The 22,916-nt window shown below is 37.5% G+C and overlaps 1 protein-coding gene across 1 annotated transcript in view; it reads left to right on the forward strand.

Annotated features, from left to right (window-relative positions):
• Nucleotides 1-22,916, forward strand: part of ptk7b (protein tyrosine kinase 7b) — a 106,053-nt gene that overhangs the window by 65,080 nt on the left and 18,057 nt on the right. The window contains exons 2-6 of the mRNA XM_028467909.1: nt 463-759; nt 11,356-11,458; nt 14,867-15,051; nt 18,189-18,336; nt 21,887-22,017. Of these exons, the coding sequence (XP_028323710.1) occupies nt 463-759; nt 11,356-11,458; nt 14,867-15,051; nt 18,189-18,336; nt 21,887-22,017 (864 nt within the window). The remainder of the gene's footprint in view (nt 1-462; nt 760-11,355; nt 11,459-14,866; nt 15,052-18,188; nt 18,337-21,886; nt 22,018-22,916) is intronic.

Raw genomic sequence — 22,916 nt, forward strand, 5'->3', positions numbered from 1 at the left:
CATCGTGACTGGACATGGTTGTAATCCTAATACATTCTCCTCTCGTCGTGCAGACTATATAGCCTCTTTCTCCAGTGAGATGTGGTTAAGTAGAGCAGAAACATGTCTCACACTCAGCCCATTCATAGCACCATGATGGGAAAATGAAAGATTTAAGTGTGCGTGAGGATGTGTGTGCAACACATCATGTCTTGTTTGAGAGACATGTCACAGTGACTGCCATCACGCATCAGTCTCACTAAGGGATGCATTTTTCCTTCTTCGCCTCAGATCAGTTTATTTCAAACTAATATGCAGGGATTTCTTATTCTCCAAACTTTACATTCCACTGAACCCCAAAGACCGTCCTCTGGTGCACACCTAATGAACGGAAAAAGCTATAAAATTTTAACGGCACCGTTTTTTTCTCATCCGCTGTCATTCACTTTCTTTTTTTTTTTCTTCTTATGTTCCTTTTCCTAGTTCTGTTCATCCAGGCAGTTTCCATCCAGTTCACCAAGGAACCCAAGTCCCAGGATGCCTTGCATGGCCGCAGCGCCATGCTACGCTGCGAGGTCAGCGATCCAACTGACATAACGTACAGGTGGCTGCACAACAACCAGCGGCTGAAGGACAGCGAAATCCGTTTTCAAGAGGGGAGCAACCTAAAGTTCACTGCCGTGGATCGGCAACTGGATTCAGGCAGCTTCCAGTGCGTGGCAGAGAACGCCGTCATGGGAGAGGTGCTCTATTCCACCAACGCCTCCTTCAATATCAAATGTAAGTGTCCGGTTTCAAGCCATTCTCACCCTCATTCTTTCAGGAAAACAGAAGCCCAGTAATTTCCTGAGTGAAATTTGCCAGCTGACAGGGTTTCATAATGGCACCGAGGGTGTGCATCCAGTTTCTGGATCAAAAAAGCCAAACAAAAGTCAGAGTATTGGATGACGGGCAGATTGAGTTGAAGGAATGTTTCCACCTTGTTGCCTTGTTCTTTGTGGCTTCCTTTCTCCTGAGGAAACTGGATACATGTGCCACCATGCATGTGTTTCTTGTTGGTTGTATCGCTTTTTCTCTTCCTTCCGTTGTGTAACATTCCCCCTCTCCCATAGACCCCAAGAAGGCTTTTGTCAGAATCACACTGCATGGTGTAATTTACCTTCTAGCTCTATAATTATTCCAGCTTAGATGAATGTCCCCCTCTCCACTTTAATTTTATATTCCCATCAGGCATTTGAATCTGTCACTTTCCACATTTGGAAGTTTTAAAGACATTATGGGAATGCTGCTCAGCTTATCTGTTGGGGGACAACGTTGAATGCCCTCAGGTGTCATTGGTTTCCAGAAAATGGCAGAATAAATGGCAATGCTGGGTGAAAAAAGGACCCATCTGGAAAATGTTTCCTTCTCTTGCAACATTCAGTCAGAGGCTTTGTGTTCTTTTTATTTTTTGCCACAATGACACTAAAGTTGAGTTAGGAGAACAAATGAACATCTGAACCTCCTGGTGGCCAATTTAAGGACTGACAGAGGAAATATCAAACTCTCATCTCTAATATCCTCCACGTCTCCATCAGCAAATGTTTAGTGTCTGAGACAAAGACTACCAACCCTGAGTAATTACTGTAATAAATCAACACAGTTTATTAGTTATTCCAAACACATCTAATCAAAGGGAGTCTTTTAATGATATATTGAGTTAATAAGGCTCAACTGACAGTCTCCTGCCAAATCAAAAGGAAAGAACAAGTTAGACACGAAGCACAGCTTTTAAGCGGATTCACCATGATGCAGATTATTATTATTCCCACACTCTACGAGACTGTGCTAAATAGGGCTTGGCAATATATCAAGATTCAAGATACAGTGGGGCAAAAAAGTATTTAGTCAGCCACCAATTGTGCAAGTACTCCCATTTAGACAAAATGAGAAAAAAAAATCCAGAAAATCACATTGTAGGATTTCACCCAGAATTGTCCTTTCTGAATTTTTGTATTTAGTTTTCTTGCTCTTTGTGTCTTTGGCTTCTGTCACATGTTCATTTCCTCACTGTGGGATATAGGGCTGGGTTAAACAATTATTTCTTTAACGATTAATCTAGTGATTATTTTTTTGATGCATCGATTAATCTAACTATTCATTTTTTTCCAGTTCAATTCGATTCGACTCTATTTGATTATCGATTATCTCCCCATTATATGATTAAAAGTAATTTATACACGTAGATTCACATATCTAAAATTTAAAAAAACATAATTTCCTTAACATTGCAATATATGTTTATTGCTCTTCATTTAAAAATTGCGTGCGTGCGGTGCTGCTGCTGCTGCACGATCACACCCGGGATAAAGGAAGAGGGTTACAGGGCACAAGTGAGTGCCTTCACTGCCTTGCACTTTTGAAACTCGGAGGAGCCATTCTCCGGTGGCGCCATCTTTGTTTTGGTCAGACGACGCATCAGCGCGCATTTTTTGTTGTTACGTTGTCCCGACCCTAGTGGGATATAATAAAGTATAATTTAATCTAAATTCTTTATTGAGTTAAAAATATCTACATTTATATTGTATATCGCCATTTTTGGTCCATATCGCCCAGCCCTAGTGCTAATTCACAACACGTGTACTGTTCAATAAAAACTTTGTTGAAGAACAAAATGTAAACAACAATGTTATGATGATGCCAGTTAGTATATTATCATTTTTGTAATTAGTTTTTCACATCTGTGTTTCCATTTTTGAATTGTCAAGTGTCTTTGAGTGTTTTGAAAAGTGCTATACCAATTATTACATTTAGATTACATTAAAATGTCATTTAAATAATACATTATATTTACTGTTTGTTATATAAAGACATATATGACAACACACAGTTTGATGGTGTGTACGTTCTAAGGCTACAAACTGCACCAAATATTTAAGAATTATCTTCTTGGTTTATCTGCAACCTGATTCAAAATTTCACATGCCAGTGTTATTTCCCTGTTTGGAGTGATAATTGGTTCATGGAATTCCATGGGGAGGTACTATGTCCAACGCCATTTTAATTGCATCATAACATGCAGGAAACAAGTGTGTTCCTGAATAAAAAACCTTATATAACTATTGAATAATGAACTTTATAATTAGTCATTAAAGTGTAATAGGTAATCTAAGGGCATTGCTGTTATGTTCTTGTATTACTTTGTGAGATTGAAGGCTAATCAGTAATACAGATATCTTTATTAAAAAAACAGCTAAATGACAGATGCCAATAAATCTTTCTATTACAGCTGTATATGCTTCATTTATATGAGGTCCTTAACACATTTATCTGTGTGTCGCTATGAGCAGGTTGTATCTGGATCACTTTTAGTGGATCAGCCCATGTTTTGACGGATGTGCTTATATTTCCACAACACACATTTAACGGGCGATAAAGCCGCATGAGGCTTTAAAGTAAAGATATCCCCTCTGGCATTAATCCTGCGTGTGCGATCACTCATGTGTGTGCTAGTTTGCGTGTGTAATAGTAAATGTGGGCTGGCTGGAGGGGGATTTGGGGGGTGTTTCATATGTGTTGTACTTGGATTGCACCAGACCAACCCCCCCCTCGAGGAAAGCGAGATAATTTATCATGCTTTTGTTTGTGGGTGGGCAGATTAAGCGTGTTTGAGTTATTGAAAGTAATTATCCCTCCTCTGTTTTCATTAAGAGATATTTAAAACCCTGCTTCGTCCCTTTTGTTCCTGCTCGATCATGGGTCTCCACGGACAATCTGCACCCAGCAGAAACATCTTGGCTTAGTGACGAGTGCAGGTCTTTACTGAGGGTCCACTTCACTTCACTAACAAAACACAGATATGCACTAGTTTGGAAGTCGGTGACAAAACCTAAAGAAATATGAAAAGTGATGTCACGTGGGCTTGTCTCTCCCACAGAGCAAAGTACACACATACAGTACAGTACGTCATCTCAGCATGGGTCCTTAACCTCATTTTTGTGGTGGGGGGAGTGAATTTCTTTCACCGTAATCCTCATTTTAGCATGTGTGTTAAGACCCCCTTTTACTGTGAAGCATTAATATTTAACAACCAAAAATCTTGGATTTATTGAATTATATTTAGAAATGGTTCTTTTTTTTTTCCTATTATTTTCAATTAACTTGTTTGATTTTTTTATTCAGTTTAAGTTTACATTATTTTAACTATTAAAATGGTAATTGGGCATTTCATAGTAATCATTGTGATCATCATATGTTGGTCATAGTCAAAGCGTTAGATGTGACACACATGGAGAAGTTAAGCCAGAACACAGCACAAGCTGATGTAGATAAATTGAATGGCACCTAAATTGGATTTATCAGTCTCACTCAGAAATAAGATTTGCTTACTAGGCATCGTTTAGGCCAGTGGTTTCCAACATTGGGGGTACTTATTTGTGGCGATAAGAGGACCTCTGACAGTTCAACATTCTTCAAAGTGGGGCGCAGCAGAAAAATGTTTGGGAACCACTGGTTGAGGCAATTTAGCTTTATTGGGATTACTTGTTTTTTTTTAGATTTTCAATTGCACCATCCTCCCTTTCCTTATTGAGTGCTTCAGATACGCTAATTTCCTACTTTTTTGTTTGTTGTTCTTGGGAATTGCCTTGAGCTAATTTATTAGTTCCCAGAATAATAGCATTCTATGCATATATAATGACATACCACAATGCAACAGACGAGGAAAACAAACTATCGCGATATATCGACCTCGGAAAACTTAGGGAGATGTTTGTTTTTTTTTACCCTTTTCCTTCCCTTTGTGCTCCGACTCAGCAGCAGCCTTAGAGTCTTTACTATATCATGTATACGACGCGCTGGCCTCTATCAACCACAGCTGATAAAATCGGACACTTGAGCCAAATCAGATCCGCGTGGACATTTTTTTCTTTAACAATGTTTACAATATGAGGGCAGCCTGCCACATGCAGTGGTTATTTCTATACCCTTCTGTCTCTGTCAATCAAATCATATCCACACCACTCCTTTGGATAACACGGTCCACCATGCCTTTCGGTCACAGAAACCCTTCTCCATGGCAACCAATCAGCTCGCTGAGTGAGATCGACACACACACACACACACACTTGGTGCCCGTTGGCAAAGTCAAGAATAAACGGTCCAAGCATCTGCCTCAACAATATCTTCACAAGTCTCTTATCATCCCAGTGTTGATTGTGGTTCCTGTTGTGCCTCCAACATAATAATTATACATCTCTAATAATGCTGTTAGCCGCCAGGCCCACTCCAACACTTAGTCAGCCATTCTTAGAGGGATTACAGGAAGGTATTTGCTGCTAATAGGTTATGAAAGAGCGCCTTCTGTTTGTCGAGTAGACAGCTGGGGGAACTTGAGCTGTGAATGGATTGGCCAGTGGAGGCACATGTCAGAATGTTGGCGCTCTAAGAATGCTGGTCACCAAGAAACCATTTTTTAATTTAAACAGTGATGGAATGCCTCTGCCGCCACACCAGCAACATTAGGTCTCATCACTGTCACCGTTAATGGCTTAAAGATCTTCTGATAGCTTTTCACTTTTCACTCATTAAAAAGCTAAATTCAGCCATGGAATTACAGTAGATAAATGAGGCAGTTATCGTACTAAAGCCTAAGGTGTGGTAACCAATCAGCGAATGAGAACGGCTTCATATATAATCACATTTTATCTCTGAATTTTCCACACATTGCGTTAGCCATCAAACATTACCCTGTGACTTACTGTGTGTGTGTGTGTGTTTCTCACTCCTTTTGCTTTCAGTCCTCTAATAACAGCCCGTAGTGTTTGAGTTACGTCCCCATTGTTTGTAAGTCATCACCTCACCTTCTCGTCCTGGTTTTTTTCCGCTGTGTTCTTGAAGCAGCTGTTAACTGGAATGACCCTGAACGAATAGCACAACTGTATTCTTACATATTACAATGTATTATTATTTTTAAAGTATGTTTCTAAATTATGTTTGGCTCACTTTTAATGTTATTCTTTAAGACATTGTTTGGATCTTTCATCCCAGTTGTTTTAGTTTGCTTGCAATATTATAAATTGATTTACCTGCAAACATTATCTCTGTGATCAGTTCTGATTGTAGGCAAACACTCAGCTACAGTCCTAATAAGGTTTTATTCAGCATTTTCCTCTCAATATAACTTAGTAGGGCTGGGCGATATGGACCAAAACTCATATCTCGTTATTATCCCCCGCTACAAAAAGTGGAAAGGAGATATAGACTTGATCCAAGTTAAAGAGGACAGCTTTCCTCAGAAACCGTTTAAGATAGGATAACCAAATTTGTTGTGTGACTTCAGGGCATCAATACCCTGATGGAGTTTGAAAATGAGAAGTGCGCAATTATTTCTTCCCGAGCTATTGCCCTTGTGCTGTTTTTTTTAACTCTGTTCAAGGTATCTTCAATGGGGACAGCTTTTCTCAGAAACCGTTGAAGATAGGATAACCAAATTCGGTGTGTGGCTTCAGGGTATCAATACCTTGATGGAGTTCGAAAATGAGAAGTGCACAATTATTTTTTCCGGAGTTATTGCCCTTTTTTCATTTTTTTTTACTCTGTTCGCGGTATCTTGAAAGGGGACAGTTTTTCTTAGAAACTGTTTAAGATATTTAGTAATTTTATATTCTGATGTGATAATATTTTCTTATGTATACATCTAAGTTCTTAGATTTAGGACATTTAGGAAATGGTTGAGTGATAATGACAACCAGTCCAGCGAGGATGGTGGTGTCTAGGTCTTCCTGTTTCTTCTCTAAATTGCGATATACGATATTAACTCAATAAAGACAATTCTTGGTTAAATTTGCTTGTTTAAAAATCTCCCAAAGTCACATTTATTGACAAACAGCTGCACAATATGTGCCCCTTTTGGCTTTTTCTCTTATAAGGGACAGCACGTGTGACTGAGTCCTATAGTATGAGGAAGGTCTGGGTTAGGACGCACTCAGTGATCATCTAACTGCTTTTCATGCTGTTCTAAGAAGTAGTGAAAGCACTCACTCCTAAAACGAGTATTTTAGTACAAAATAAGCTATAAAATAGAAATATATTGATATAGGTGATATTGTAATTTTCTATATTGCCAAAATTGAAAACTCAATCTTGAATCTTGATATAATTCCCAGACCTAGAACTTAGTTCATCTGGTTTTTGATGTGTAAAAGCACTATTTAGTGCCTGTAACTCACTATAAGGAGTCTTTATCTAAAGCTCTGCTCACTGCACCACCATGCTGTGTATTTCCCCTTTTCCACCACCGTCTCAGCTGGGCTCATTCCATGCATTTTTTATTGGTGATCTCTGGAGCAGAAGCCAAAGGAATTCTTCCTACTGGCACACGTACAGCGTGAACTTTAAGAAAGCTTCCATTATGCAGAAACCAGTACAGCCCTGCCTTACATATGCCTATTATCATTTATTAAACACAAATGTAACGGATCTCACTTGGTGTAGACACAAAGTGTGTGTTTAGGCAACACAATTTACAGCAACGCAACACAAATCACCTACTTATAAACACCCTTTTATCAAAGAGGTTTGTAACTTTAACTGTTGGCAAGGCAATCATAAAATATTAATACTGACACTTTGTCTGTAGTAAACTGCTCTTATCAAAGTGATCAATGACATAAGGTTGAACACTGATTCAGGAAAAGTATCTGTTCTCATTCTGTTGGATCTAAGTGCTGCATTTGACACTGTAGATCATACAATTTTGTTGCACAGATTGCAAACATGGGTTGGACTAAATGGAAAAGTAATGCAATGGTTTAAGTCCTACTTGAAGGAGCGAAGCTATTTTGTAAGCATTGGAAACTTTGAATCTGACAGATTACCAATGTCCTGTGGGGTTCCTCAGGGATCTGTTATTGAACCTCTTCTGTTTAGCCTTTATATGCTTCCTTTAGGACAAATTTTACAGAACTGTAAGGTTGATTATCAGAGCTACGCAGATGACACACAACTATATCTATCACTGAAACCAGATGACTATGGTCCCATTGAGGTGTTGTGTGACTGTTTAGAAAAAATAAACTGCTGGATGAGTGAAAACTTCCTTCAACTAAACCATGACAAGACGGAGGTGATTGTCTTTGGTAACAAGGAAAAGAGGACTGCTGTCAGCAATTATCTTGAGTCTCGATCTTTAAAAGCTAAAGACCAAGTCAAAAACCTTGGTGTTCTGATTGACTCAGATCTTACATTCAGCAGTCAGATCAAATCTATCACAAAAACAGCTTCTACTCCCTAAAGAACATCTCCAGAGTGAAAGGTTTAATGGCTCAGAAAGATCAGGAGAAACTGGTCCATGCTTTTATATCCAGCAGACTGGACTATTGTAATGGTCTTCTGACAGGAATCCCCCAAAAGAGCATCAAACAGCTACAGCTGGTTCAGAACGCTGCAGCTCGGGTCTTAACCAGAACAAAGAGGTCAGAGCACATTACTCCAGTTTTAAAGTCTTTACACTGGCTCCCAGTCAGCCTCAGAATAGACTTTAAAGTTCTGCTGCTGGTGTATAAATCTGTGAATGGGTTTGGTCCAGAATACATCAGTGACATGTTAGTCAGGTATGAACCAAGCAGGTCTCTCAGATCTATGGACACAGATCAGATAGTGGAGCCCAGAGCTCACAGTAAACATGGTGATGCTGCTTTTAGTTGTTATGCTGCAAAGAAGTGGAACAAACTGCCAGCAGAGCTGAAGTCAGCATCCAATGTGAACATTTTTAAATCAAAGTTAAAGGCACTTTTTTTCTCTACTGCATATGATTGAGAGAGAGAGATTTTTGCCTAGTAAGGGTGTTAAAAGAAATCGATTCTGCGACATGTTGCAATATTCATGTTGCAATATTTCAATTCACAATTATCGTATTGATCCAAAATATCTCCAAATTGATTTTTTTAATTATGTTTTTTTATCAAAAAATCCATCGAATTGCGCTAACATACATAGCACGTAAACACCCAGCCACTAGGTGTCAGGGAACCACATCAGACCTTGTTAAACTACATCATTCCTCAATACATTTTAGCTTGGAAGTCGATTGCACTTTATTTTCATAAAACATACTGGGCATTTTTAAACATGTATGTGGTTACTTTTTCAAAAAATTATTTAAGAACTTAACATTCAGAATCTTTTATAGAAGCAAAAGTAAAAATGTAATTTGACAGTTTGGTAAACGTACCACTTGTTTTTTTTATATTGGTAGTTGAATTACAGTTAGTTACTATTTACTTGTGGCAAATTAAAAAAAATAATAATAATTTGTATTTCATACCATTTTGTACATGTAAAGGTGATATTTGTAATTATCGATATTGCGATGTATCACGATGCATATCATGTTGTTTAGAATCGGGATATATCATATCGTGACAAGCAAATTGTAAATTGTATCGTATTGTCAGATTCATGGTAATGCACACCCCTAGTTTGTAGTAAATCAAACATTTTTTAGATTTAAATTAAACAACTTTCCAATGTGATTACCCCAATATCGTAGTTAGGTTGTTTTAGCGCTGGGCAAAAAAATTTATTTTATCAAATTTTTAGATAAGAACCATTTTTATTTTGCAAATTTGAGTTTGAAAAAAATAAATATGTTTTTATTATATATATTTTTTTTATTTTTTTATTTTATTTTTTATTTATTTTATTTTTTTCCTTATTACAGTTTTTTAGACTATTTTTGCATTCCGACCTTGTGGGTTAGCGTAGCGCGATGTGAGCCAGCCCCCTCTTTGTTTACATGTGTTTACCCTTTGAGTAGGCTATGTGTGTGACACAGGCATGTTTCATTTTTTATTCGCACTATGGTGAGATGCTAAGGAAGGAGTTTATTATTTTGTAATTGTAATGGTATATGTTATAGAATATGTAGTTATCTGATTTCTTAATCAGAAAATTTCAGCTAAAGTGAAGTTGCTGTTGCACTTTTGCTTAAACCTGGGTTAAAGCTTGAAATTGTTGAATGACAGAACCTCATTTATTTTTTTATTTTGGGATTGTTTTATGCGTTTTAACTCTTGAGGACAATCACAGCATTAAAGTTGCACTTTTGACAATATATATGATATTTTCAGGTTTGGGATTGATTTTGAGCAACATTGTTTTGTTTTTTTTCAACACATTCCACCACAATAGAAATATAGGGCTGTGTATAAATGTATTGTAGCTGTGAGAATGGTCACTGTAGAAGAGGTTGCTTTAATATCAGAGAAACAGCTGCTTAGCACCTTTAACTACGATCATATAATGTAATAAATTGCACAGCACACTGTAGAGTTTAGACTAAGGCAGATTATGCTTATTTTTCCAACATACATGTTGACTTGCAATGGTAAACGACCCTCGTTTTACCTTTCTGTTATTTGTCTTTGAACAGAGAAACTGTTCTTTCTTAAATATTGTATGTACAGTGTGGCTTGTATTATTGCTAAATCAGAGCTCTTACTCTTGTTCTCTTGTTTTCACTCAAATAATTGTTGTTTCTTCAGTTTTTCATCATGTATGTCATTGGTCCTCGATCTCAGTTGCAGATATTGATTTAATCCGCAGTCCGTACACTGGCTGTACGAGGTTTTCGAAAAGATAAAGTGGTTATTTTTTTTTGCTAGAGGGATGAAATGTGTCTGCACATCTAGACACAGCATTGATCAGGATTACCAGCCTCTTTGTAGGGCGTATCTGTTCTCTCCGTTCACTGTGTGATGAAATACTTAACGTCAAAGCTCCATTGTGTTGGTTTTTCACCTCAAAGCTTGATCTGGCTGCAGATCAATTTCTCATCATGTTTTCTTAATTCGCCCCCTGTTCATCTGTCTCTTGGAAACCATTGATTGATCAGCTTAATGTTCTCTTTGTTATGGCGTTTTGCTTTTTGTTGGCACGTTGATACAGTCACATCACACACACAAAAAGAAGAAGCGAGTACCGTCGTAGCTGTCAGGTGCTTTCTTACATGTTCACTCTCGTCTTCCTTGTTTAATGGGTTCCCCTGTCAGCCGAGACTGGCTTTTACCAGAGGAAGTCAATGAACGAGCCATTACACATCCATATAAAGCTCATAGGGCCTACAGCAGAGAGTGCAGGACGTGGGTTGTGCTGATGTAAGCCGACCCACTGATGTGATGTCTCGCTGCTTTAGAGTGAAAGTGCTCTAACGGTGACATGTTTGATTCTGCCCTCATCCCATTAGTGTTGTCATGTGTCCTAGGAGGCCAAACGCCACCATCACCACTTAACTCAATTTCTCCTTCCTTCCTTCCTTCCTTCCTTCCTCCTCCAGTTATCACCCTCACCCAACCTCCCCCCATCACTTACAGGATTCTTGTTTTTCTGCCTTCACAGGGTTAGAAAGCGGTGGAGTGACTCTGAAGGAACCCGCCTCAGAGGCAGAGATTGAAAGCTCTGCCCCGGTTACGTTGCGATGTCACATTGATGGACACCCTCGGTGAGTCTCGTCCGTCTCTACCCTGGGTTCAGACTAGTTCCTGTGTTAAGGATCATGTTGGTATTCCCTTAATCTAGTGCAGTGGTTCTCAAACATGTTTACCTCAAGCACCCCTTTTATCTGACCACATCAATTTTGCCTAGAATACTATAAAAAATAACTATAACTATAACTATAGAGCATAGTGATGGAATGAATGAGTGATGACCAGAGTTAGGGTCAATTTTGATTATAATTGTGTTGATAACTATTGCTGTTGTAATCATAATTTAATTGTAACTGAGTTAAATTATAGTTGCCATGGAAATTCTATAAAAAACGGTCAATTACAATTTAAATAAACGCAAACCTGTGGAACCATGTTACAGTTTTATGGCTTACATTATTACACACATATATAGTTAATTCAATTCAATTCAACTTGTTTTAATAATTATTAAAATATGCTTCAGATCAAGTTTACCTGTCGGTTCTCTTGAGAATAATTTTATCATTTAAAAACTATACAAATATATGGATATACTGACAGAAAAAAGCCTCAGACGCCCACACCAAAAATATTAATACCAATATTTTCATTGATCAGGAAATCCAACAAAGCAACCACGATATTTTTTTTAGTGTATTCTACAGCTAATTTAAAACTGAGCCGTTATCATTAGAGATGCTATCAGAAAGCTGACACAAGAGGAAAGTTGCATTTAATTAGGGTTATTTATTAAAAGCTCAGTAATTTTAATTGAGAACATAATTGACTTTCAGGGAGAAAATAATGATTAAAAATGTAATTAATACATAAATTTAATTAAAAATGTTTAAATAATTTAATTTTGTAAATAAATGGGATGAAACCGTATTCAGTGTCTCCTGAATAGCTTCATTTCCAGTCATCTCCTGCCTAGTGTGGAACCAAGACTGATTGTGTTTTCAGTTTAAGATCATTTCCATCATCATTATTTTAATTTTCCTTTTTAACTAAAATAAAAACACAATCAATCAATCAATCTTTATTTGTATAGCGCCAAATCATAACCAATGGTATCTCAAGGCACTTTACAGTAGAGCAGTCTTAAGGACGGACTCTTCATTTTATGGATACACACATATGCATATATACGTATATACACATACATAAGTATCCCACACCCAACATGAATTCATCATGGCGGCAAGGAAAACCTTCTGTTAAGCAGCAGGAACCTTGTGTGGATCCCATTCCTATGATGAACAGCCATCCACGTTATGCTGTGTTGGGTGTGTGCAGAGAAAAGGGTGGAGACAGAGCCGCTGAGTCTCTGTAACTCCACACTGAGGATCCCACGGACCTGCAAGACAAAAGCCAGAAGGAGTACAGGAGCAAACACACAAGGGAGTAAGCAGACATAGAGGGAGTGTTTGAAAGAGGAATGGGACCCTCTCCGGTCCCTCTCTAACCTAAATGACCTCTCTCTTAACGCCCTCTCCAACCTCTCTCCAACCGAGCATGCCAGACCCCCCCCTCCCGGCAGTCTATGCCTATTGCATCTTAATTATGAGCTATGAGCTGGTTCCTAACTAAAAGCTTTATCAAAGAGGAATGTTTTGAGCCTAACCTTAAAGGTAGAGAGGGTGTCTGCCCCCCGAACCGTGGTTGGTAGATGGTTCCAGAGAAGTGGGGCCTGATAACTGAAAGCTCTTCCTCCTATACTACTTTTAGAGATGAATGGAACAACGAGTAGTCCAGCATTTTGAGAGCGTAGTGTTCTGGGGGGATTGTATGGCACTACAAGCTCCTTGAGATAGACTGGTGCCTGTCCATTTAGGGCTTTATAAGTGAGAAGAAGAATCTTGAATTCTATTCTATATTTTATGGGAAGCCAATGCAGAGAGGCTAATACAGGAGTAATGTGATCTCTTCTCCTAGTTTTAGTCAGTACACGTGCTGCAGCATTTTGAACCAGCTGAAGTGTCTTAAGCGACTTGCTCGGGCATCCTGCTAAAAGAGAATTACAATAATCCAGTCTAGAGGTAACAAAAGCATGGACTAGTTTTTCGGCGTCGCCCTGAGACAGGATAGATCTGATTTTAGCAATGTTACGGAGATGAAAGAAGGCAGTTCTTGAAGTTTGTTTTATGTGAGAGTTGAAGGATAAGTCCTGATCAAATAGAACCCCAAGGTTTCTAACAGTTGTGCTTTGTGCCAGAGTAATGCCATCTAGGGCAGTTAGGCTAGCATAGGTTTCTCTAAGGTGTCGCGGGCCCAGTACAATGACCTCAGTCTTGTCTGAGTTGAGAAGAAGAAAATTTTGGTCCATCCAGGCCCTAATGTCCTTTAGACAGGCCTCAAGTTTAGATAGCTGATTTGTCTCACCTGGCTTCATTGATACATACAGTTGGGTATCATCAGCATAGCAGTGGAAGTTAACAGAGTATTTTCTCATAACATTACCAAGGGGGATCATATAGATACAGAAGAGGATTGGACCTAGCACAGAGCCCTGAGGAACCCCGTAGCTTACTTTAGTGTACACAGAAGACTTATTATTCACGTGTACAAACTGGTACCTATCAGATAGGTAGGACTTAAACCAGTTTAGGGCAGTCCCTGTGATTCCAAGTAATTTCTCTAATCTCTCTAGTAGAATATAGTGATCTATAGTGTCAAAAGCTGCACTAAGATCTAATAAAACCAGCACTGAGAGAAACTAAATGAAACGATTCACCTGCATGAAAAATAAATGTAAGAGTGCATTAGTCAGAAATAAAGGATCATTATTTGCAATCTGTGACAAAAATCTTAAGAAAACATGTTTCATAACTAACATATTTCATGAATAGATGCTTTATTCATCCCAGAAGGGTAAATTCAAGTGCCCAGTAGCATACAGCATGGGCCATACATTCCACACACATACATAAATATATAAATAAATAAAAGGTTAAAAACAATAGTAATAAAAGTGCACATTAGCAGAACCCGTTATTCAATTAAAACTCAAAAACTAAATTAAACTAATCACCTGCATAAAAACCAAATGTAAGTGTTAATAACTAATAGTTAATTAGTCAAAAATACAGGAAATAAAGGAACTTTATTTGCAATCTGTGGCAAAAAGCTTGAGAAAACCAAAAAGGAATTAATATTATCATTATTTTTGCATTTTAGTTCCACGTTACGTTTAGTTCCCAGTTGTATATCTAATGCAGTCTGATAGTTGAATTCTCTTTTAATTTCTTTTTAGGATTCTCGTTATTACTTTCTTTGTGTGTGGGCCTTCTGTTTGGTATTATTGATCTCAGAAAGGCATTTGGCATGAAATTGAAAAGTTTGTCGCGCCTCACCTGTCATACCTCACACTTTGAGAAGCACTGCTCTTAATCCCATCGCTTCTCTTTTCTCACTTCTCTCTTCAAATCTCCTTTTCTCAGTCCGACGTGCCAGTGGTTCAAGGATGGAGTGAAGCTGACGGAAAGAAGCCACCAGATCAACAACAAGGAGCGAACGTTGACCTTTAAGAGCGCCAGTCCTGATGACAACGGCCTTTACTACTGCTGCGCTAAGAACGCAGCGGGGCACGTGTGCAGTAACAGCAACTTCACTCTCAACATCATAGGTCTGTGTCTGTGAGGCCTCGTCTCACCTCTTACACTGCAGAAACGAATTATAATTAACTGTTAAACCTGCCATAAGCCCTAAGAGACCTGATTAAAGCAGCCCTCCCTCAGGTCAAATTTCTACTTACAACTTCTGACACAAGCCTCATTTGCCATTGCTATGCCTAGTTATTATAATGAATAATGGCAATATCTGTGATCTTATGATCATCTTGCTTAATTCGAGCCCTCACATATAACTAAAGCAGTGGTTTCCAACCTTTTTTGGATCGTGACGCCATTTTGAAATCAATAACTTCCTGGCAACCCTAGATGATGTTTATTATACTGAATTACAAATACAGAGTAGCCTGGATTAGTGACAAATTGTGCCAGCTCAAGTATTTTTAACTGCATTTTATTTTGAATATTACTATTATTATTGATATACTCTTTTATGCAATAACAAAATAAACAAAAGATTTGATGCAGATGGATTCCCTCCAGAAAAACTAGATACATATGATTTTTGTGTTCCAATGGGAGTGGGTGGAAGTATAAACATATTAGTCCCACCCCCTTTTCCTACATTACAGTTAAAAATCATCCATTTTTAGCATCCTGTTTCCCAGCCATTGCTGCTGTTAATAAATTAATTGTCCTATCTTCATATGTTTTTGATTAAATACACACAAAAACATATTACACACTTTCAAAATTGTCAAGATTAATTTTCTTTTACATTTCTTGATTTCTGTGCACTCTTTAATTTAAATTGGCAAACTGTTCCAGAATGTTTTTCCACACACTGATATACAAAATATCTTCCTTGTTTTACGCACACTCACAGACCTAAAATACATTTTATTTCACTGTTTGTAAGCATTGTCCCTCTCAATAAAGAGCTTTTCAATGTTTTCAGGTAATAATTTATTCTTGACCTTAAATACAACTTGAAGAGTTTGAAAAGCCACTAAATCTGCAATCTGCCTTATATATATATGTATATATATATATATATATGTATATATATATATATATATGTATATAGCGTAATGCTCTCTTTTGAAGTGTAACTATTGATTAATATATATATATTTGTTTTGTAATTATTTCTGTGCAGTATGTGAGATAGGGCAGTACCAGTGAATATGATTTTTGATCTATTATTTGATTATTATTATTACCTAGATTTATGTTTGACAAAGTGAAATTATAGAATACAGTTGTTAAAGATTGTGTTATTTTAATTTGAAAAAGAATAATAATAAATAAAAAAGGCTGAAAAAACACTAAACTACATCATGAAAATGTATCAAAGAAACTATTATAACATGCAGTCAACTTCATTTCACATGTCGTGTTTAATGTTTAACCATAATACCATCATTGCAGCTGTTGGAGAGAGAACTGTACTGGACAACAGGGAACGTGAGCTGAGCTTAAACTGTCGTGAGAAACGTTAGTTTTATGCCACGGACGATTTGTCGTTTCAATAGTAATCCTATTAATCCTTCAGTTAAAGCTGGAACAGTCTCCTTCTTAAGACCCTGTATCATATTGCATCTCATGAGCTGTTTTACTTTTGATTTTTATCCGTATGTTTTCAGCTTTCATAAAAGTTTTCCATTTTTCAGTATCTGGAAATGACAAAGTCAAGTGGAAGCGTGATCCCAGAAGCATTAGTGGTAAGAGAGTGCAGGAAAGAAGGTGATGGAGTCCCTGATTCTATTACCAGAAAGCGTGTTAGCACCTCTCTCCTGTAAACAGCATTAATACATCATAAACGCTAGCAAAGTGGAAAAACAACATCAGATGCCCTAACGTCTTTAGGGTTCAGTGTCCACAGGCTGCTGGTGGAGCTGTGCGTGTGTGTGTGTGTGTGTGTGTTTCCCTCGGCACACCACAAAGGTAGTACTGTACATACAATAGCACATCTGTGCGAGAAACCCAATGCCTTGCTTCACTCTAATTAGCCACCTGTGACACGACATGGAAGATTAGCACCTGGGTGGAGGAAAAAAGTGATTAATGGCTGCTTTTCCGGTTATGAAGTAGCCACCCTTTGCTCTTCCATGTAGCTTCATCTTATGGAGAAGATGACAGATTTAAACTGGTTCTCCAGCTTTGTTTTTAAGGGCTCCCTCTAACTTCCTGGGTGGGCCAGGTGCCCGTTATACTACCATTCAACCCCGTCAGCTGTAAAGATCTGATTATTTACATGAATAAGCGTTTATAAGGGACTACTTGTATTCCAGTTTCAATGTTTTGCCTTTTCTTTTTATCTTTTAGTTTAAATATCTAATTTAAGAAATGATAATGTCCAGAAAAGTGTGCTCAAAATACGCTTTTTTTTGTTTTGTTTTTATGGCTAAGGAATCTGGAAAATGGGTACAGATACGTTTATTCTATTCAATTCAACTTCATTTACTGTATATAGCGCTAATTACAACAAAAGTCATCTCATTATGGAAGCCCATTCCTGCCAGTAAAAAAAAAAATAAAGAAAAAGAACTAGGATGAGTAAAATAATAATAATGAAATAAATAAAAATATATAATAAAATAAAATCTTAAGGTTATAATTATGAGACACTAATCTCGTAATTATTTTTATTATTTTGCTATTTATTTATTTTATTTATTCATTTTACTGGTGGGAATGGGCTTCCCTATCTCGTAGCGCTCATCACAAAATATAAAATTCTTAAGAAAAAAACAATTCCAGCTTGAAGTGCTGTTTTAATTTAAGTTTAAAAACACATTTAAAGCTGATTATATCAATAATACAGTTAATAATGTTGCCCTTGTTTTACTTAGTAATGTACACACATGCATTTGTTTTTTCCTTTAAGATCTGATCAGGGAGCAATTTGTCTTAAAATGATCAGAGAGAAAGATACTCTTTGTCTGCTTCATCTGCTACTTTGAAAAAGAGGATGGTGATAAGCTCCAGGGTCTGCGCTCTGACCTCATTAGATCTCCCTGAGGGCCTCTCTAGTGTTGACATGTATTACCACCTGAAGGCTACGCTTCTCCTAGCTGTTGGCAGCTTTTAATAAGGGTGCCAACGTGCACGCTGATGGACCAGGATGGTCTGATCCCTGCAGATGTTAATCATGTAAAAAAAAAAAAAATGTTGCCTGCTTCTCAAACAGATAAGAGCTTCCCTCGGCCGACGGTGACTCCTGAGGACCAGGTGGTGCTGAGGAACGAGGAGGCCGCATTCCACTGCCAGTTCAGCGCCGAGCCGGCCCCCACCATGGAGTGGTACCATGAAAATGAGCTGCTGGTGAACAAGTCTCGGTAAAAATGCGACATTATTATAATCCTTATCTCATATGAAAACCCCTCATGTTAATTCTTAATCTATTCTTTTGTCAAATCCCACCTGTACCTCATCTTTCTTTCTGACAATATCAGTTTTGTGTGCGTGTGCAGTGATCGAGTATCCCTTTGATCTCACACTGTACCTCAGGCTCTCTGTGCAGCTTCATCTCAGCCTTGAGATTAATTTTACATTGAGGAAATTCATTCCTGGAATAATACACTACATATGGTCTGTGTTTTTTTTTTTAACCACACATCAGTTAACAAAAGCCAATCACAAAAAACTTGCCACTCAAATAAAAAGCCCTTATATTTCACCCGTTTGCTCCCTAAAAACGCGTAATCACAAGAAACGACTGTTTTTACCCCAGAGGGCTCAAAGAATTAAAACCACATGTAAAGTGACTTTATTGGCAACCAGTTTCACAGTGAGAGCTTTTCATTTTCCAAGCCTATTATTTATAATTAGCCACTTGTCAGAAAGAACCTGCCTGAGATGGTGTTCATCATGTACCGCAATACTGACAGAATCAAAGTTGTCATCAGCATGATTATTAAAAAAGAACTATTGGTTTCTGTGGCAACGCGCCAGTATGTCATTCCCTAGCAGCCCAGTACCGTTTGTGTATATGTGCGTTTGTTGATACATTTTTATTTTTTTTTTTTTTTACTTTGTCTGCACATGCTGTCGAAGGTCATCACTACAAGAAGTGCAATCTTTTTAAGACTGCAATGCATGTTTGGTTTTTGCAATGAATTGATGATACATTTAAAGGTACATACTGTAACTCTCTACTGGAAATGTTTTTCTATGAGCATCAAATGGTTCTCCTTACGTCTGAGGCTGGAACCAACTCATGCACATCAAAGCCATTCAAAGCATAACTTGAAATCCGAACCCCCTTTTTTTTTCTTTTTGAGAAATGTTCGAAAATGCAGATTTAATTTAATTTTATCATTTATTAGGTCAGCGTACAAATACATTCAGTTATAAAAACAGAGATGGTTGTACCAGAATTTAGCTTAAAATCACATTTCCATCTGTAGTCCTTGGAGAGAAGGCTCAAGATACAGTTTATACAGTGCAAGTTATGTACATTCTACCAGTTAAAAAATAAATAAAATTGTGATCATTATAAATATTATTTTAAGATCACTAACAGATACAATAATAGGGGTGTTAAAAAAAAATCAATGCGGCAATATTACGTCGTGATTCAAAATGCATCCATATCGATTTTTTCTTTTTTTTCTTTAAAATGTTAAAAAAAAAAAAAATTTAACCTTTATTTAACCAGGAAAGTCTTTTCCACTACAGGAGACATTGTAACTGTACAAAGACGTGCACTGAAACCTGGACATATTGACCAGCTTGTGTTTTTTCAATCAAATCTAAAAAGAAAATACTAACTTCCTGCATTTATTTTGTTGTTCTAGGCATTTACCTCAGTTAAGCTGCACTAAAGTCAAAGTTGGTTTAAAAGCCACAGGCAGATTGTATGTTATTTTTATTTTAAGTTGTTGGCACATGGCATGTTAAAGCCAATGTTTTGAGTGTAAAATATGCCAACACAATATATTTCATACATAACGTTCTCATGAAGGTGTACACATTTACAGATTAGTTGTTTCTTAAGCCATATATTAAAAAAATTGCAATAATCGTCTTATACTTTAATATCGAGATATATCGTATCGTATCGTGTCGTGACCTATGTATCAGGATACAAATCGTATTGCCAGATACCAGACAATAAAACACCCCTATAAAATAAAACTTCCAATTGGAATTGAACTCTATCATGCAAGTCAGACATACAGCAAAAATAATTTGTGTATAAATATCATTCATACAACTTACATACAGTACAATCAGAGGTGAGTGCATATTTTTTTAATCTTTATTTCATTTTTATTTTAAATGATTTATCACATGTAGCTAATGGCTGAACAATTTCAGTCTCTTTCCACACTGTAAAGCAGTGCTCCATAGACAAGCTGGGGAATGGTTTCATATGTTGCCTTTTTTTCTGCTCCGTCATAGAAGACGTGAGACACAGGTATGGTCTCTTGTGAGGGAACCCATGAAGTAAAGAGTCAGTTGTGGATTCATCCTGAATTGGGAAAAAACTCTTCTTAAAAATTGGAGAACATCCAAAAAGTGCCTTGAACTTTTTAGGCTCCGCCGCCAGGATTTTCTCCCATATGGCTTTGATGACTTGTAGATTTATCTGTGGGCCTCCTCTCTCTGAGCCGTGTGGGATGCACCACTCTTTATCTGTCATCCCTTAAAGTTGGTTGAAGAAGGTCGGCTTTAATTACTTCTCAACCAGTCCGTCACTGGCTCTAATACCGATGCCCACAGAGATTCAGGGAGCAGATGTTAACACTGGCCTCTCTAAAGCACTTGTTTTAAAATAAACCAAAATGTAGGACACTTTTCTTTGTGTTCTACAGATGAATCGGTGAAGCAGGTGGCCCAGGTTTACGCCAAGTTTGGGTTTTAATAATAGGTCTGTGTCCGGCCCCTTTTCTTTGTAATATTCTGCATGGTGGAATTCCTCTGGGGATTTTGGAGAGGATAGTAACTGCTGAGAATAGTTTGCAGATGCACCAATGTTAGAGCCCGATGTCAAACAACGACCCGAATTATTATTAAAAAAAAATGTAATATAACCTGAAATGTAATAACAGGTCAAAAATGTCACAAAAATGCTGAGCTCAAAACATAAAACTTTTTGCTATTCTGTTATTACTTTATGGGGCAGGCAAAACATTTTATCCCCTAATGGTGTAATGATTTTATGACATGTATCTATTACATAGAGTGAGTCAATGATTTATGGATTAATGTGCCCAACTTTATGCTTGTAGTTATAAATTAGACAAAGTATGGATGGCATCAACAATATCTCAGCAATAAGTGACAGATACTTAAATATCCTTTGATTTGTTGACCAATTTGTATTTAATATAGGGAGATTTTGTGGAAAAATGTGTTTAAAAAAAAAAGAAAAGAAAAGGTTTCAAGAAAAATTTTGAGTTCTTGCAACAACGATTTATAACTGAATTATTTGGTAATTTACACGATGTTTCATGTTTTCTCTGTCATTTTCACTTTTGCCTGCAGGCCAAATCAGATGCTCTGAAGTGCCGGATATATATATATATATATATATATATATATACACACACATGAATTTAAAAAAAGTTTATTTTAAAAAGGCAACAAGTTTTTATGTTTTGGGCTCAGCATCTTGTTACATTATTAGTGTTTAATATTATAATAAATAAAAGTAATATTACTAGTTATGTATAGAAAAGACAAAAAAGAAAAACTCCACCCCATACAAAAACAAAATCCTTTCTCACACTGTATCTTATTACATTATTGACCAGTTCTAACATTTTTGATTTTATTACATTTTTTAACAAGGCAGAGATCTGGAAAAGATAGATGTGCTTTTATCTGTGGATAATATGTTAATGATTTATTGATCAATGATGGAGTGTTCTTCATCCACAGGGTCTTCCTCCTGTCCAACGGCACGGTGCTGATAACCCAGGTCAAACCCAGGAATACTGGGACATACAAGTGTGTGGGCCGTGGCCTCAGAGGGTCCCACGTCACGCTGGAGGCTTCGCTCCTCATTGCTGGTACACACACACACACTCACACACACACACACACACACACACACACACACACACACACACACACACACAGATTGAGAGTTGTAAACACCTGTGATTCTGTAATGTGAGAGCAAGGCCCAGCGTTTGGGTTTATCCTGCCCTCAATCTCTCTATTTTCTCCTCCCGTTTTTATCTATTCGCTCTTTCACTTAGAGTCAGATCCCCTTCATGATAATCACATTCCTTTATTGACATCCACTCCAGCTGTGTCCACTACACACATGCATGTGGGGCAGCGTTTTCTTGCTCCCCCTCCATATTATTGCTCCAGAACAATGATTTAATTTTATGGCTAAAGGACAGGCTGTGATGCATGCTGGGTATTCTAATATACAAGTCCAAACACATCTGCAGTGTTGCCGTATGCATGTAACTGCACCAGATCTTTTGCTTTAAAAACAAACAACAGGATCTTCATCTTCTTATTAATCAGTCTGTTTAGAAATGCAAGTGCATGCAAGTCCAATATTTTGAATAAGATCAAGGCTTGAATTTTTCATGCATTTCCATGTCCTGATTGCAGGCTAAGTCCTCCTTAGAGTCCCCCTGGCCCCCAGGCTTTGGGATTACTGAAGTATGACTTCATGTTACAGTTTCAACCAAGTGAACCACAGCCTTATTTAATAACCTTAATTCAGCTAATCTCACGGTAATCCCCTCAGGCATTACTGGGGACGGTGTCGCTCTAGAATTCAGTGTTTAGGGACAAGTTGAAACACCATCACAGCCTCTCCTTGTGTGTTTTACTTCACTCCAGAGCTAATGTTTGCTTTCATTTTCATTCATTGAATGGACCAGCTTTTCTGTAGACTATTAGTCAATAAAGTATTTATGACGTTAACCAGTGTAGTAGTTAGTGG

Source organism: Gouania willdenowi, chromosome 15 (genome assembly GCF_900634775.1).
Source record: "Gouania willdenowi chromosome 15, fGouWil2.1, whole genome shotgun sequence".
NCBI classification, from domain to species: Eukaryota; Metazoa; Chordata; class Actinopteri; order Blenniiformes; family Gobiesocidae; genus Gouania; species Gouania willdenowi.